At 39.4% G+C, this 18,651-nt stretch overlaps 1 protein-coding gene across 2 annotated transcripts; it reads right to left on the reverse strand.

Moving 5' to 3' along the window:
- Window positions 1-1,749: 1,749 nt before the first annotated feature.
- Window positions 1,750-16,967, reverse strand: LOC102224133 (BTB/POZ domain-containing protein 10-like). 2 transcript variants are annotated; one of them, XM_023350862.1, is made up of 8 exons: window positions 16,801-16,967; window positions 10,314-10,582; window positions 9,909-10,224; window positions 9,521-9,623; window positions 6,427-6,547; window positions 4,410-4,607; window positions 3,526-3,636; window positions 1,750-2,823 (listed from the first exon to the last, which is right to left on the reverse strand). In XM_023350862.1, exons 2-8 carry the CDS (start codon window positions 10,516-10,518, stop codon window positions 2,369-2,371), a joined length of 1,509 nt encoding a protein of 502 aa, XP_023206630.1. In that variant the 5' UTR covers window positions 10,519-10,582; window positions 16,801-16,967; the 3' UTR covers window positions 1,750-2,368. The 2 variants fall into 2 exon arrangements, with proteins under 2 accessions (XP_023206630.1, XP_005796418.2); XM_005796361.3 differs by lacking the exon at window positions 16,801-16,967 and adding an exon at window positions 13,975-14,271.
- Between the last annotated feature and the right edge of the window lie 1,684 nt (window positions 16,968-18,651).

The raw sequence follows: 18,651 nt of genomic DNA on the forward strand, positions 1-18,651 counted from the left end.
GCCATCCAGCAGCACGAAGATCCGCCTCAGCCAGGAGCAGAAAGAAGCGATGAGATCAGTGGAGGATGTCGAAAGGTAAAAGCAAAATAATGAAGTATCCAGCAGGCTTGTTCCGTGCCTCGTTTTATGCCCCAGAAAGTTATTTAAAGCCTGAGTGAGCACTTTGAACTCGTGCATTAAATAATTAAGGTTTCACTGGGAGCTGTTTATGCATATTTAATTGGCAGATTTACATTTCCTCAGCAGGTTGTTCCCAGTTTTCTGCATTCCTTTTTATCTTCTGCCAAATCAAACTCCGACTTGAAATTGTTTCAGCATCTATATTCAACGGCAAGACGAGAATGAAGACCGTCGGTTTTAAAATTTCAGGTCAGATTTTGGGGGTTTGAACATCAGGATGAGCTGCTGTTTTAAAGTGGAGTAATGTTGGCTGCTTATCCTGACATCACACTTTATTAACCCTCTGATGCACAAGTGGGTCCTTTTGGACCCGGTGAGGTCATCTCTTTGCAATATCTTTGTAATTAAAGGTTTTCATCACTTCATATTCCAGGTGTTCCTCAACAAACATGTTATTGATATCATGCAATTAAAAATTTTAATTTACCTTTTGCACATTTTAAGAAATAGCATGTTTTTAATATTATGTTTTAACTACTTTTCTTCCATAAGTGAGTCCAAAATGACACGCATTCATTTCCTATGGAATTTAATGGGAATCTTTGTTTCTTACCAACTGTCTGTCAGGAACACATTTTACGTGAACCATACACAGAATCCAAAGTGTTACTCCTGAATAATAATATCTTACACAGCAAGAACTTTTACACATAAATATTATCTTTATTTTTACCTCACAAATGTGTGTGTGTGTGTTGATCATCAGTGTTGTGACAGCATTATTGTCACGAATCAACATATTGGCCTTCTTTGAAGTTAGCTAATACTAGTTATCTAACCAAGCTAGTTAACATTACCACCTATACTTCATTGTCCATGTGTATTATTTATGTGTGTGTGTGTGTGTCAATATGTCAAGCATCAGAGGGTTAATCCAGTAACTGGACTAAAACATTGTTTGCTTAGCTTCTTTTTAAAATCGACCTGCCTCTTTGCACCTTTTGGTGGAGATGTTTTAGAAAGTCCTCTCAAGTTGAGGTAAAAATTAGGTTTTGATCCTTTTCTTTAGGCAAAATGTAATTTGAAACTGCTTGGACAAAGATTTTTCACAAATTAAGCTACAGTCATTGTTTGAAAAGTTATAGATAAAAGGAAGAAAATGGAGAAATGTTTGTATTTCCAAACTCATTGTTTTAATTTAGTTGGATTTTAATTTGTTTATGTTTTAAAAGCCAATTTTTTTCTATATGTTTATTTTTTGACATCTGGCCTAACTTGGGTTACTTGTTTCACATCTTTTGGAGTTTATAAACAGTTTTAGAGAATAGCCTCGGGAACAAAGATTGGGAATAAATGTCCATCCTCTTTTTGCGGATCTCTAAAAGGAACTGAATCAATTTCCAGATAGTGTAGTGAGCGTGTCTTGCTGATGAGTCAAAAGACATGCTGACCTCTTTAAAGTTTATCTTAAAATTTATAATAGCTACTTATGTTCTGAAACCTACTCTTGCACTTTAATCTATAAACTTTCAGTTCCTATTGCTTTTAGTCCTTAAAAAAATTGTAATTACCTTCTAGAGTCTTCTGTTTGCACTCTGAGGTCAAAAACAATTTAAATCAACATTTCCGGAAGTTTGTGAATCCAGTTTATTTAGAAAATGTACAACATCTTTTCTGACATCTTGTGTGCCCACAGCAGTGACAATAAATCTGTGCAGAGTTTCAAAATAACAAACCGTAAACAGGAGTGGAACCTCGTCACTGTAAAACAGGATTTATAAAGGCTTTTAACTATTTAGGAGAAAAGGAATCTTCACATCTAATATTAAATAAACTATGATGAGGCACTGAAAACAAATGAACCAATCAGGTGCAGTGACGACCACTCAGAGGTCCCGCGCTGATAAAACGTAAAACGATCCTCTATAGTCTCTTCGCGTTAACACGCCGCCGCTCCTTTGGTCGGATAAACAGCAGAGACCTAGAGAGGGCGTCTGCTGATGAGCTCCAGAGTTCGGCTTGATTTGGGTGATGTGTCGCAGCAGAAGGCAAAGTGGTGGTTTGCCTCTCAGCAGAAAGAAGAGGAATGGGAGTCTGTGTTCACATTAAGAGGTGCTTTTATTTTTGAAAACTTGCACTGTGCACCCGGCAGTCAGGATAACCTGGTTCCAGTCGAACCTTCAGCGCTGGCTGCAGCTGTGTGACGAAAGCACTTGTAGTGAACGTGGCTGTGTGGGAGCGGGCGGTGTCACGCTGAGGGGGACGGATTGTCGGGGTCCGGGTCATAGTGGTACGTCGGCTGACAGTGACCGCTGCTGCTGTGTGGCTGCTGGTTGGTGCGGGGCTGGCTCTGGTGTTCCTGCTGGTGCGGGCCCTCGTACAGCTGGGCTCCTGGGTGGTTCTCCGGCGCCTGTCCCATCGCCGGCTGGTGAGGCTCGTTGGCCAGAGGGGGCAGCGTGTCCAGCTCGTCCACCTGCGGGCCAGGAGGGTGCATGACCACCAGCTGGTCCTGAGGGATGTCGGCTGCGGCCGCCGCCAGGTTGGTGGTGGACTTTGACTTGACGCACTGGAAGTCCACGTGGCGACTCTTCCCTTCCTCTTTCTCCCAGGACATGCGGATGAAGGGACGCTGCACGTAGTTGTAGATGACCTCGGGGCGACCCCCGGGACGTCGCTTCACCTTCTCCTTATACGTTGGGTATCCTGGTGAGGAATGAAGCAAAGTTAAATCAACTGCTGCAGAGGTTCAACATGTTGAAAAAATTCTATACACCAGTTGAGCTTCTTGGATTTTCCTCCACTTGATCCTGCCCCAAGTGGAGGAGTTTAAGTATCTCAGGGTCTTGTTCACAAATGAAAGAAAAAAAGGGCTGGTGGAAATGGCTTGTTGAGCTGTCTGCAGTGGTGTGAGCGTTGTGCCGGTCTGTCGGCTTAACGTTCATCTACGTTCCTGCCCTCATCTATGGTCACTAGCCGTGTTGGCGACCGACAGAACGAGAACATAAATACAAGCAGGTGAAATGAGTATGAATACAGCCAGCAGCCACAGCTGATGGCTTAGATCAAAACATAGTCTGATAGATCTAGCGTTTTTGCAAGACTTGAGAAATGTATTGAATTTTGTATGGAATACTGACCAATGTGCATTACTGTTAATGGCACATCCCAACTAACTTTTAGCTATTATTATATTGATATTCATCTGGAGGAAAGATAAAAATAGCAGTGATCCGTTTGGTCATCCGAGGTTTAAGTACTAATAAAACAATCTAGACTTTGAAGAACATGTTCAGCTACAGATGGTGCACAGTGATCTCCACCAGTAGTACACTATTAGTTTAAAAGTCATTAAACTATACCAAAACAGTGATTTCAGAAAAAGGTTTTCCCATAAAAGTAAATTACCTTCGATTCCCAGGCGGATTTTTTTCAGTCCTCTGTCCTTCAGCACAGATTTGGCCACGTCTCTGTTCTCGATGTATTTGAAGAAACGATAGAGTTTGGTGCTGTAGATAACTGTAGAGAGAATGGACGACATTATTAAATCAGCAGGATTTAACACTCATCACTTTAAAGTACAGAGCTAAAACTTCAAAATGTGTCACTTGATGTGTCTGTGACTGCATAGATTAAACATAAAAACAGCAATGGCATTTCTTTATTTGTTGGGGAGTAATCTCAGCAGCAGGTCAATCTCTGCTGGTAGGACATGCCTTTAACCGTGCTGCTCAATGCTGGAGCTGAAATGCAAACATCGGATTTAGTTTTAGTACTTAAGGGCAAATTATCTGTGGCACTCTGATCTTTTTTCCCCCCACATTCCTTAGTCCCATAGCTTGGAACACTATGCCACGCAAGCACCGACTAAATTTACAGGCAATACATCCAAATATAAAAATTTCCTTTAGTAAAAATAAAATCTGCATCAATCTTTTCTTCAAACCAAACACAGTCCGACGGTGATTGCTCTGTTCCCTGAAGCAGAAAAGCAAGGCAATCATTGGATTATGATAGGAACCGGTTTGCTGACACACTACTTAATTTTAGAACTTGTTCTTTAGAGTCATTTTGTTTTTACACATTCCACTTTATTTTCAAGAAAGCATTTTGTAATATCTTTATGTTTAGTATCGATTCATATCTGACGGTTTTTTTTTTTTGACAGCAGAAAGCTCTCGTGTCACAGTAACCTGGTTTTCTCCTCCTCATCATGTCTTCTGTAATTAGAGTGTGACCTCTAACAGATCCTTCTGACAGCCGGCAGTAACAATATGGCGGCTATATCTTACTCTGAGAGTACTCCTCTCCCATCTGAGGTGGGTACTCCTCATCCCAGTCCACCACGTCGTCGTCGGTCAGCACCACCACGTGGCACTCCCTCTCCCCGCTCTGGGCGCTGGCGACCATCAGCGGCAGCACCATCTCCTCCAGGTAACACTCGAACTGACACCGCGCTCCGTCGTTGGACAGCTCGTGCATCAGGGCGCCTGGGCGGAGCAAAGCCACGTTTATTAGATTATCCTTTAACAAGCAGCTAAAACACACCCACAGGATCACATTATATCAAACTGTGTGACAGTAATATGACTGCATCTTTTAGGGTTTTTTTTTTTTTGTTAAATATATTTGTTTATATTTAGAAAAGTAGGATTTTTTTTTTTGTTTCATTTGGGTCTGTTTTGTGTGCATTCCTGTTTATTTAAAAGTACTGCTTGGATGTTTTCCTGTAGTCGTTTAGGACTTCTGTGAAGACTTTAGCAGAAGCATTGATGGAAACTAAACACTTTGGACTTTGAAGCAAAAGTAACTGATGCAACTTTCAAGAAATAAAAAACATTCAAAAATTCATTTGTTTTTTAGTGCCATTAAAAAAAAACATAAGATGATGATCAGCAATAAGGATGAAAATTTGGTTACATCATAATATTATTTTTATGATTGATATATAAACAGATTTACAGACAATCGCTCTGAGAAAAAAAAGAACAGCAAGCCAATCAAATATTATCATTCTGTTAAAGTTCTTGCACATCCTTATTTTGACTGTTTAAGTGACTTGAAACTATAAATTATCCATGTTCCCAAAAAAAGGCTTTCTGGACAAGACAACTTATATGTATATTTATGTAGTTGGAAAAACAAATATACCAGAAGCAATTTGACAAAAAATAATTTACTGACCATAAAATAGCAGCAGTTTAAAGAAAGTGCTGCTTTAAACTACTGTTTGTCATTAAAAGACAGTTACATCTTGTCTGTTAATGAAGAGACATTATATAACTAACCTTTCTAACTGTTTATAAAGCGCTTCCTAATGTTTCACGAGTTCAATCTAAGCACCAGCTGTGATTTAAGGTTCACTGTAAAAACAAACAAAAAAATCCACTGTTAGAAAATCTTCAGAGAGGATCTGCTAACCACCGGAACCTTCTGGAAGGATTGCAGTTTTGACCCAAATAAAATCTGCTTGAATGTGACTGTGTCCATTTTAACATTCAGAACATCCTGTCTTTTTTCCTTTTTCTTTCTACTTCTACATTTCGTTGTAAGCATTGAATATCTTTAAAAAACAAAAGCAGAAGTTTTCTGAGAAAGTCTCGGTGTGAATATTCAGATCAGAAACTGATGTCAATAACATAGAGTATGATCACACTGCACAACCAAAACTAATTTTAAAAATATTCTCTATTGGGGATGGATTGCTTTGCTTTTTTTTTTTTTTTTTGGCCCACATAAGCAGTAAATCTCACAGCTAATCATGGCCTACTTAGAGGCGCAAACAGCAGCAGAGCGCTGAAGCTGCTCCTCCCACGTACTCGCACACAAACAAGCGCCACTGACGAGCACGTTCTCAACCAAAATATCCCACCGACATCTCCATGTACATGTGGGATGCTGCAGCTGCAGCAAATGTGCATGCAAGCAGACAGCAATTAAGCAAACACAGATTTGTTTTGACTTTTCATTTCCTGTTCCGCATGCTCATCTTTGATACTTTAAGATCAATCAGCTTTTTTTGCCCAACTTTGTACACACAAGCAAGGAATTTCACACGTTCACAACATCAGACACTAAATATAGACATAGAAATATAAATCTCATAGTAAATTCATGATTAATCTCATGATATCCGGGTCAGACACAGAAAATCAAACAAGTTCTATTTTAACCCAAGGATATGACAACTACAAAAGGATCAAGAGACTCACCGAAGTCTGCGCACGGACAAAAACAGAAACTACATTACCCTGCAGCGTTACACACACAAGGAAATATCTGAGCAGGATGAGGAGTTGGTGTACTCACTGAGATCTCTGCACTTGATGGTGCTGTAGTTGAAGGAGATGCAGAGGTAGTCACATGCCTCTCTGAGCTCAGGAATGGAAACGCCGTCAGGGCAGCGGATTATCCCCGACTTGTAGTAATCCTGCCATTTTCACCAGCGCAAGCATGCGCACGGAGAAATAATGACACACAGTGAGGAGAACGGTCATGCGCGCACTCGAGCAGAGGAGGGAAAACAAGACGCCATTATTAATGCTGCCTCGCAGAGAGAGAAGAGGACGGAGGGAGAGATAAGAGGGGGGGATGGAGAGCAAGTGATAAAAAAAAGCAACGTCACAGAGAGAGGAGGGCTAAAGAGAGCAAAAAAAGGGGGGGGGGGGGATGATGAAAGCAAAAGCTGCTGATGTCACTATGCCCTTCCTGCTCCCAGTGAGAATCTCCCAGGAGTTTCTACTGATGGAAACCAGAGGAGACGCTCCGGGCAAACAGGACACAAAGCTCTGGCACAACCCACTTCCTGCTCTGCCTCACTCACTTGAATGTGCCTCATGATTTTCCTTAAAGTCTAAAGACTCACAGCTAAACCAAATACTTACATATATCATACAAAAAATAAACCTTGCCCCTCACCATCTGACAACAAATTGGACAAAACCTTTTTAGTTTTAGCTGAACAAGGATCACTGAATTTACTTCTGTCCGCTAAATGCCAAAATAATTACAGAAGATAAATATTATTTTTTCGTTTCTGCCTCTCATATGCTGAGATGATCAGCCTTTAAACAATTTCTGAAGTTGGGACAAGGTCATGGCTTTGTATGATTCTGCTACGTTCAACAACTCAAACACACCATCTGTGTGTGGCATCATGGGAAAAGAAAGGAAAGGAAGTCAATGTCTTTGTTTCTCCATGTCACCGCAGGACACAATCCATGTGCATATGTGTCTACCATTACTAACAGCTCTGTTAGTATTCTCCATTTGTTGAAGGAGAACCTGTTTAGCAACATGAAGCAGGCTGTAGGGTTGTTGAAATAATCAATCTGAAGTCTGAAGTTGTCATATGCTGAAATGACCAGCCTTTAAATAATTTCTGAAGTTGGGACAAAGTCACAGCTTTGTAAGATATAGTCAATACCAAAAATGTAATTATTAAAAAATACTCCATCCTGACAATTCTGTCCCGACTTTGACAGAATTGACTCATTCCTATTTGCCCATGCTGGACAAAAACTGTATATTTTCAGCACTTGTCCTCAGCTCCATCTCAGAATATACGACCGCGTCGCAGGGTCATACAGTTGCAGGGTTGAATAATTCAACTTCACCAGAATTTGAATTCTGGTAAAACACATGGTTTGTGTCGTACTGAGGTATACTAATGTGAGAGAGATGAGTGAATCTTAAATCAAATGTGCAACCAGAAATGATTGAGGACAAACTTTTCTTTTTAAGTGGCTTTCTATTTTATGCCTCTTTGTGATGCATTTTTTTGACAGATGTGTTCTATGTTCATTCATAATGATGGACATGAACCAATTAGCTTTGTTTGCTGCTGCAGCCGCAAGAAAAAGACACCAGGAAGACCAGACAAAAATAGTATATTTGGGACAGAAAGAAGAAACAATACTAACCATTTGAAAATATTCGGTAGATTGGATGACGCCTTTGTGGAAGGCATGTATCTAATTACATTTGGACTAAAACTAACATACAGTCAGTCACAAATTCTGGTAGTAGTGTTAAGACCTGGGGATGCTTTGCTGCTTCAGGAATGGATGACTTGCTTACTGATGAAACCATCAGATTCATACAAGCTAGCTCTAATCCTAAAAAGCAGAATTCATGGTTTCATCAGCTACAGCAAGTCATCCAGTCCTAAAGCTGCAAAGCAGACCCAGGTCTTAGCACTACTTCCACCAAGAGTGCTTAAGGTCATGAACTGATGGCTAGGGTTAGAGCTAACCCTAACCCTGTGGTTATCCCTAATCCTAACTCCAACCCTAGTGTTAGTCCCAACATTAATGCTAGCAAGACAAGGTCTGATGCACACCAAGACTTCTGGTCCACTTCTGTTTGTTTGAAAGGGACAAAATTAAGGTCTTGGAGTTACTTACATCTAACTGTGATGCCTTGGCAAATGTGCTCAAAACCCCTCCAATATGGCTGAATTAAAACAATGCTACAAACAAAATAATAAATTTTCATTTCTGGGCAGCAAAAGTAACAGAGATATTGCCACTTATCGTAAATACTAGATGGTTGTTGCCAAAGGTGGCACAATCAGTTATTAGGTTTATAGGACAATTCATTTTCAACATAGGACCAGACTGATATGGACTTTATTTTTCCCTGAAAAAAGGATTTAAGAAAATAATTTTTTTTTAACTCGCATTAAACTTGCACTGAATATGTGCTCTGGGTATCTCTGTATGTTAACATTTGTTTTCTGGAATTAGAAATGACCACTTCACTTAATTCATCTGATACTTTTTGGCAAAAGACAAAAAAAAGTCATGGTACTTCAAAAGAAGTGAACAGCTATCACAGACTGCATGTTTTCAGATATTATTTCCAAGAAAAGGAGATCGTCTTGCAGCCAGTTCCCAACCAGATCTTCCTACAAGTCTAAAATTAGACATTTCTGTGAATAAACTATGAAAAATAAATAATCTGATCTATCAACAGTTACATAAGTCCATCTCTAAGAGGCTTTTAACACAAAATATATTTTTATACTGACCATTATAAAAGAAAGAAGTGATGCTGGGTAGAAGGAATGAACGGATGTACGGAGAGATATAATGTACGTGAATAAAACATCAGAGGCTATCCAGCAGAATGAGCTGGAACTCATTTCCCCCCCCAGGGAAAACAAGAAAATACATAAAAGTTGGGATATCTTTAGGTTAACTGGAGCAAGAAAAGGGACAAAGGCAGGAAATAAAGACAACTGGACAGAGGGAGAAGGAGACGACTTAATGGGAAAGAAAACATGATAGAAGAAAGGAACACAGTAGAGGACAAGAAAGAAAGGAAAGTGAGGAAACGCAGGAGAAAAGTGGAAAACAGAAAGTAAGGCAGAAAAAGCAGAACATTCTGTATAAAATCTCACCAGGATGGCGCGGAACACAGTGGAGCTGATGCCATCTGCCACCTCAAACTCCCCTTTCTCATTGGGCCGAGTGAAATTGTTGTCCCGACAGGAACCAAACATCCTGAAAGCACAGAGCTGATTCAAATAGAGTACGAGCTTCGTTCATAAAACACCAGTATGAGGGGGGAAAAAAAATCGGAATGAAATCTCTCTCATTCGTATACTCAGAAAAGACAACTAAATATTAAGATTTTTAAATATGATGAGCTCAAATTGACAATTACCAAACAAAAGAAATAAAAGTGTGCTTGTATTGCATTTCTTAATTGACCATCATCTTTGTTTAGCAACCCTTTTCTGACTTCACTCATCACACAGATTATTGCACTCGTCTTGTGGTCATCACCTGCCCAGCATGGTGTTGGGTTGAGCTATAAAGATAGCAGGATCCACCACAAATCTTGTATTGTCCACAATGAGCGTGACTCTCTCCCCTGGTCGCAGCCCACTTCGATGCTCTTTGCCACCAAGGTCATACACGATCATGTCGCAGGATCCTGGGCCTAAAATTTTGGCGTGGTGGTCTACCCCAGAGCGGCCTAGGGGCCGTGGTATGTGTGCCCCAATCAGAGCTCCTCCTATATGTGGATAAGAATGAGAAACTCTGGGAGGACGTGGGCTGGATGATCTGGAGGAGGAGCCTCCGTCACCGCGTTCGCGATCTGTGGGAGAAAAACGGATCAATAATGATGGAAAAGCCACTTATTTTTAAGTATTCTACGGTATTTCAGGGTTTTTGTTTCCTTTTTACCATGTTGCCGTGTTGGAGAAGTAATATTCCTGATGCATGGCGTGAGCTGGCTCTCCCCTCTCTCGTGCGACGAGTCCCGTGAGCGATCACTGGAGCGTCGTCGCTGTTCCCTATAATGTTCTGCTCCTCCCAATCCCCGTTCCCGGGATCCACCGGCAGCCCCGCTGATCCCCCCGCCGCTGGCACCGGCCCCGTACAGACTCATGGTCCTGACCTGATGGCACTGCAACCGGCGGCCGCAGTCCGACCCAGACAAACCACACTGCTCACTTGTGGGGAGAAAGAGTACACAAACAGAAGATCCCTGTTAGAGCTGAATGACACTGACAAAAAATCTTGCAATATTAGTAAATAGTGCGATGAAACTGTCAGTTTAAAATTGTTTCTAGCTCTCAGACTTAAACACTAGGTTGTTTTTACGCTATGATTGGTCACTATACGCACAGCTTCACAAATCACAAGTGGCGCTTGTTCTACAATGATTTGTGTCCAAATACTCTCAGTTATTTTATTCAAGGGGGCTCACTGCACATGCAGTATCCTCTCTATAGTTATTCTGAAATATTTTGTTGTGCAAAACCATCATTCTAAAGACAAATCATTTAGAGAAAGAGAAACAAGCTAAAATGGACACAAAATCCTCACATAATGGAGGCTGAAAATGTCAATTTGCAAAATACCATCACCAAAAAATGTCAATGTGAGCACAGTTAAAAATTGATTTTCTGAGGACTCATTGAATGACTAAACAGTGCAGCTCCAATTTAACACAGCATGTCCAACAAATGCAATTTGTATACAATTACCATTTTAATACAATATTTGTTACATTTACCAGATGTTAGTTTGTAATCTGTCGTCTCATAGTAAAACCAAACATGTCGCTATTAAACAGCAACCGTACAAGGAGGTGTACTCTGATGCAAAACATTTATATAATCATCTTGTTATAATAAACTACTTTCCTGCGTTTGTGCTAATTAGTGTATCCTGTTCAGCATCTGTGCAACAGTGTAGCTGACAATTTAATCAGCAGCACAGGGCTTTTACAGCAGAAACACATTCAGGTCTCAGTAATGAAGAGACGCTGGCTCTCATGGGAAGAGCTGCAATGAAATATGATGACTATCTACTGGAAAACCGGAGAGACGACAAATGGACACAGCGTGAGGTGTGGGGCATAATGAACCAGAACTCTCCTACTTTACTTGTGAATAGCTTTGTATTAAATAAACGGACCTTTGTAATTACCAAAATATCACGCATTATGCGCAGTAAAGAAAAATAGAACTTCTCAACATGCAAGATGTTCAGTAGCTGCATAAGAAACAGAAGTTTGCTTCAACTTTAGCCATTGTCAGGTGTTTCTCAACAAACCAGACTATTCTTTAAACATTAGTTTTAGTAATTCACTTCCAAAAGTGAAACACAAAAATAAACAAAGTGATATTTTTCAAGCACTCATTTATGTTAAATTAGAGCTATATTAGCAATAAGCGCTTTTTTATTAGCACTTATAGCAAAGGAAAAGTTCAAATTTAGGTAAAAATCTGAATACAACATGAGACCAAAACATGGGCTTTTAATCCCAGAAATGTTAAGGTATGTCTGATGATCTAATCAATATTGAGATTGTAGATTTAACAGTAGTCAAAAGACGTTAGCTGTTTATAGAGTGCTGTATGCAAGCATATTAATACAAAGTTTAGTGGAAGGAAGAAATTGTGGTAGGATAATCATAGTGTGGAGTGGTTAGGAACACACTGGCTGCTCTGTGGCAGAATGGGGGTGAATTTCTCAATTTCTCAACTGCAAACAACAACAAAAATAATGTGTTTTCGCAAAGAAATCCAAAGCAAAATTTGTCACATTATGGAATCATACATCATCTATCTTGCTGTACAACAGAGAAGAAAAATCTGAGAGAGAAAAAAAAATTATCACCAAGTTCATATACTGTAGAGTACATGGATGCAGTAAATTTGGGGGGTTTATTTATTAACCACAATCACTAAAATTACCAGAAATAAATGCTTTAAAGTTATCAGTAGGTTACAATTTTTTTGTTTGTTAATAATTTATTATATAAAAGAAATATTTTCATGTTATTCCAACTAATTAAGCAGCGCCTGAATGTTTCAACTGAGCCTGAAAGGCTAGTTAAGTAACAGAAAAATGCTTCCTGGATATTGTGGAATTTCTAATTGCGCTGGATGGCTGGGATGCTGCTGCTGCTGCGAGGACCATCTGAGCGCTGGATACCAGATTGATCGAGAGGCTAATTGGTTAACTGTCTGGGTGAGCAGACGCAGACAACAGTAACAGGAAAAACTGTGATGAAGCAAGATCAGCAAGCTGATCACAAAATAAAAGCCCCACAATTCGGCGTAGAGACAACGCACTGCTGCTATGCAGTCCAAGACACAGAGTTTTATTCACTTCACCACATTCCTTTTCAGTGCTTTCGACAAAATAAGCCACAAATACTACTGTTGAGCATGAGTAGAATTTGGCACCATGACGTTGGACATTTTTTAAAAAAAAGTCCAACGTCATGGTGCCAAATTCTACTCACAATGGCAGCATTTAATCTTGGGCAAGAGAAAAAAAAAAACAAGATAGTGCGTTCTTTTTCGGCTTGTCCTTGAAGACAAGGGTAAACGTGAAAAAGAAAATGGAAAGATTGAGCACAAAAACATGTAGGCACCTCAGCGTGTGCTATAATCCATGCAGGTAAGGCCTCTGAAAGGAGAATAATAATGAAAAGTGCACCTTTTCTTGCATCATTTTTATCACTGACACAGAGAAGTGATAGAATGTGATGATGTACATGATGACTTCTGAATTATAAATGCGTTTTTATCCTAAATTGAGGCAAACCAAACATGAGGATCTTGCAGTTAGGACCAGCAGGACGGAGGAAACAAAGGAACCGAAGAGGCAGTTTTCCACAGAGGGCATGCAGATCTTCTCATCTTTCACACAGCATTGTGTGTCTCCAGCAGCCAAGATTTCAAACGGCCAGAATGAAAAAGACATATCTTATTTCTAATTTTCTACTGCTGGGTAAAATTTAAAAAAAAAGATGTGACAGTTTTGGTTCTCTTAGTTTTCTTTTTCAAAAAGGTTAGGTCAGGTGCTTTAAAAGGCAATGCATTGAGGTAGAGCAAGTTCACACACTTATCTAAAGACAGAACATCTTAGACAAAGATGTAAAGCGCCCAGGCAGTCTATTAAAAGCATAAGGGTGAGAGTCATGAGGGTTGAGGGTCCAATCAATTATTTAGGGGCTGCTGACACTGACACAGCAATCGGCAAAGGCAAAGAGGCTGCTCTGTGGCAGAATGGGGTGAATTTATCAATTTCTCAACTGCAAATGACAACAAAATAATGTATTTTCACAAAGAGATCCAAAGCTAAATTTGTCACATTATGGAATCATCCATCATCTATCTTGCTGTACAACAGAGAAAGCAAGAGAGTCCCGTGGAGGATGGGATTCGGGTCGCTGGCTCTCTCCATCGGTCGGTCCTGTAGTTATTCACAAACAAAGAGCCGTCCGCTAACAGCTGGCAACACATCCTGCAATGACAGAGCTAAATAATAATAATAGTAATTTTTTTTTTTTAAACTCCGTGCTTTGAAAAAAGCATGCACGTACCGGTCGTTTTCACCGGGCCACGAAAAGACAAAGCAGCAGGGAACAAGCTGCGGGATGACAGCGGCACAAAAGCCTTGCGCTCCTCCGAACAAAGCGGGCTTGCCAGCAGTTTCAGCATCCTCGCTCATTACTTTCCAACTTCATCCGCATCGTTTAGAGCGGACAGGTCGGACTTTAACTGGCTGGTAACAATACACCGGCTGGATCGGAAAACGCTTGAAATAGGTCTGCGAGGCGAAGGAGACGCTCCGGCTGGTCAATCAGAGTCACCGTAGGGACCCGAAACTGTGAATGGCCGCGTGCTAGACTGAATCAGAACGATGCTGCCTTCACGGACTCTTTGTAAAGTGCCGCTTCGGAGTCTTCTGTGTCTTCCTGGGGCGCTTTATTGCAGCTGCGTGTAAATATTGATTAATCGAACGAGGTATGTGGAAGGTCAGCATAAATTATGAGCTATGTTGTATGTGAAAGTATTTAAATAATCGTAAAGAGGTAGCCGATAAATTCCTATATATAAGAAAAGTGTCATGATAAAGAACTAAAATGCTGCACAAATATACAATAAAAAACTGACGACATGTAGAACCACTTTAGCTAAATCAGTGCTTAGAGAGCTAAGAGGGCATGAGGTACTATTGCTTGACAACAAAAATAATGAATTAGCCACATTGCACTGAGTATAACAGCTATACTCATGTTATAGCTGTTCATGTTCAATAAAACTACACTATGCTAGACTAAACTTTCCAGAGAATTTACGCCTTTATGTACATTAACAAATACACAATAGAAGAGTTCACTCTGAGTTTATAGAAGATTTTGATAAAACTTCAATTTTCAAAGCAAATGAGGAAAGAAAAGATACGAAAAGAAGAAAGGATGAGAGGGCAAAAAATAAAATGACAAGGAAGCACACATTTGTCCTATATGCATGATTGTGTAAATATGTATCCATGTGCACATGCATAATTGCACACACAAGGACAAAATGCCAGTAATTTGGTCACTTTGTAAAAGGTTTCATAATTGCAAGATTTCCCACAAAAAAAGGCAACATTATTGTTAAAGTTAGCACATTTAACAGGGTCACAGAAAGCTTAGCTATATCTGACAAATAAATTCACATGTATTATTATTAGTCCAGTTCTTGCCTGTCATAATTTGAAAATAATGTATTATTTCTCAAACAGAGCTGCATGTTAGATAGGAGGTTAGCACAAATCTCGGCATGGATCCTCTGAGTATAGAGATTGCATGCTCTCCATATGCACTTGTGGATTCTCTCCTGGTATTCCGACTTCCTCCCACAATCCAATAACATGACTATTAGTTTAATCCAAGGATTCTCAAATCCAGGCCTCGATGATTCCACCAAGTCCACCAAGCATGAATCAAATGGTTGAATTTCCCCATTATTACCCAGTTCTCCCAATGACCTCATTATTTGAAGGGAAATTGAAAGGGAGTTCAAGCAAAGACATACCTAAAAGTTGGAGGCCCTAGACGTCTGGATTTGAAGAACCCTGGATTAATCCTAGCTGCCCTTAGGTATGAGTGAGTGTGTGTGTGAATGGTTATTTGTTCTGTTGTCTCCATGTTGCTCTGTAATGGATTGGTGACCTGTCCAGTGTCTATCCCTATGCAGTCATCTTGTCAAATGACTGCTGAAGATAGCCTAAATGGATAAGTGAATATGGGCAATGGATGGATGAATGTCCTTAACCTTTAATATCTAACAAACCAAATAGGTAAGCAATTCTAAAGTTAAACATTATTTAAGCAGTTGGTTGCTACAGCAGACCATTACAAAAACAAACTACTTACTCTAATTTCTCTTGGACAGATGGATAAAATGCTCACAGTAACACACTTTAACAGACACAAAATAGTTTGTTGTTTTAATTGAAAACATGCTCTAAAATGTCTAAACAACTAATTCTGGTATTACACAAACAACTTTTTTTTGGCCCATATTAAGCAGTGTTTGTATAGATTGGCAGGTTTCAAACTTATGTTGTCCTCCACTTGCATATTTTTCAAACTTTTCCAAGTGGACTAGGTAAAATATGCTATATATGATCAAGTGTAAGGGCTAGAAACAGGAAAAGCTCAAAGACAACCTTTCAAAAGTCACAAAGAATCATTTCTATGACTTTTGCAAAACATCAAGAAACGAAGAGTCTGTCAAAGGATTTAGTCTGAAAAAGCCAGAAATAGAGGCTTTTCATTAAAATGATCAACTTAAAAAAGACAGTGAATATTACCAAAACAAAAATTACAACCTGAACTGAAATCTGAATTTGTTTTCTGTTGCCATCATCTCATATTTCCTTGCCAATAGATGATACTATGTGTTTTCGAACTTGGATGGTCTAAAATACTTTTGTCTTATCTATTTTCGTTAAAACTATGAGCTCTGACATTTTATCTGGGAAAGTAACTCGCTTTTATAGCTGCTTCTAAATATGAAGCAGCACATTGAGGAAAAAAATATTAATACATTTTGATCTGTCCTTTTTGACTTTTCCTTTACCTTTTAATTGTATATCCGCTTTAACGCTAACATGCCTGGATCCCTCTTATGCGCAAAGTTGTCCAATAGAAAACAATGTAGGCGTTCTTTCGCTGAATGTAAATTTATCATGAGAGTAAAATAAAAGAAAAAATACTTCGCCTCAAATTTTGCACAAACCTTACAGCAGATAAGAGGATCTTTGTGTTATTTTGCTAGCTTAAAATAGCGCTAAGCTTCCATTCACAACCGTTAGGCTGCTAACGTTAGCTAGCTGCTACTATGAAGAAGACTTAAAAACATCCTTTATTTACCTTCTGCAGTTACATTCCAGTTTGACGTATCTACTGGCTACTTAAACAGCTAAATAATCCATCAGTTCAAATGCGGAGAAGACAAAAATTCCAGGGTTTTCCTCTGAAAATCGTCGCCTACACCAACTACTACTTGCTAGTAGATTTGTTTTGGTGTGAAATTCACGTTTAAGATATCGCGAGAAATTCGTTTAATCTCGGTAAGGCACTCCTTTTCAGTTGCTTGGCTCTTGCTTGTTCTTTTTTTTTTTTTTTTTTGCCTCTAATTCAACTAATAAATTAATAAAATAAAATTGACAAACAAACAAAGCACGATTTTTTAAGAATTTATTTTACCTCTCCCATATCACTATAGACTCATCTTTTAAACACAACATTGTGCTTTACAATGGCATTGTTATAGTATATAAAAATACAAAAATTTTATTTTTTCTAAGTGCAGCTTATCAGGCTATCTACAGAGGGCTAACTATGTTTTAGCCCAATCAGATGGCATATCAAACATTTAATGAGTAGGCAACATGCACAAAAACAACAGACTACACATTGAACCTTGATAAACGCAACATTAGGGCTTTGTCTGCGCAAAATATACAAAAAACAAAAAAATAAACATAATTGGTCCAGTTCAGACTAACTCCTTCATGTTTTTCAAAAAAAAACAAGTCGTTCAATAAAAGTGCAGCTACAACGGAAGATCTGCCTAACAGAGGCACTGTCTCATAAATAAAAATGTCATAAATAAAATTGAATAAATAAGCAATAAAAAAAACAGATACAAAACTAATAAAACAAGAAATAAACTCAAAAGCAGAATATAACTGTTTAAATCTAAGATGTTGGAAATGTTTTGTGAATGCTAACTGTCAAATAAAAAAAAAAATAGATTAAAAAAAAAATCATCACTGCTTTGATTTGAGGAGGTTCTCCAGAAAGTCCAAAGCTTCCTTTATCTCCTCTGGTGTCAGCTCGGTCAACTCCTCAGGATGTAATCTTCTCTTCCAGCCCTCCGTGTCTCCACTGCTGGCCCGGCCCGCAGCATTGTGGATGTCCTGGATCCTAGTTTGCAGCCACTCGCGGCGCTCCTGCACCTGCTGGTGGTGTCTCAGGTTGTGCATGAGCTGCACTTCGCTCACTGTCCTTTTACTGCAGAATCATCAGAAGAGCAGCATTAACGTTCCAGTAATAGTCTGTCACTGCACAAAAAAGTTTAATACTATTTTTAATCATGTGGGTCAAAATTTTAACTAACCAGCGCAATTACCTGAGAGGACGCCCTTGGCAGTAAATGGAAAGGTGTACAACACAGAAGAAGATGAAGAGAACTTTAAAGTCCATGTTTTGCATGTTGACCTTTACAACCTGTTGAAACAAATAGACTTTTTCAAAACCATGCTTTCCCCTAAATTTTGCTTAATTGAGAACGCTTAAAGGCAAGCTCCCTCTTGAATGAGTGAGCAAATTAGAATTAGCTTCACATGTATATCATATACTGAAATACAAAGCATTATTGTTCTTAGATACAAAAGAGTAACCCTATCGGATTTGAGGCATTTGGCCTCCACTTGATTCGGAACTGACAGGTCGAAATGAACATACCTGTGGTGGGGTTGCCTCCTTCTCCTCAGTGTGATGAAAGATAAAATATGGTGCTATAGTCTCTTAAGCGAGCCAGTCTGGTTTGGTGGTTAGCTCCTATTAGTTATGATAAGCACTGGACTCCACGGGCTCCTTTTATAGCCCCGGTATCCAGTTGTTGATGAGCTGCTTTCATTATTGCTGTTGATGTCATACCTCCAGCTTTTGGAGGGGGCAGGACACAAACGACAACACCTCCTCTTCTCCGCTGTC

This window comes from Xiphophorus maculatus, chromosome 2 (assembly GCF_002775205.1).
Source record: "Xiphophorus maculatus strain JP 163 A chromosome 2, X_maculatus-5.0-male, whole genome shotgun sequence".
NCBI lineage: Eukaryota > Metazoa > Chordata > Actinopteri > Cyprinodontiformes > Poeciliidae > Xiphophorus > Xiphophorus maculatus.

Excerpts from the sequence above, each read along its gene's own strand:
- LOC102224133 (XM_005796361.3), bottom strand. The coding sequence starts at position 14,102 with ATGAGCGAGGATGCTGAAACTGCTGGCAAGCCCGCTTTGTTCGGAGGA. Across the intron at positions 6,548-9,520 it reads CTGTGTTCCGCGCCATCCTG|GATTACTACAAGTCGGGGAT; the intron begins GTGAGATTTTAT and ends TGAAAATGGCAG. Across the intron at positions 3,637-4,409 it reads GGGAGAGGAGTACTCTCAGA|TTATCTACAGCACCAAACTC; the intron begins GTAAGATATAGC and ends TTCTCTCTACAG.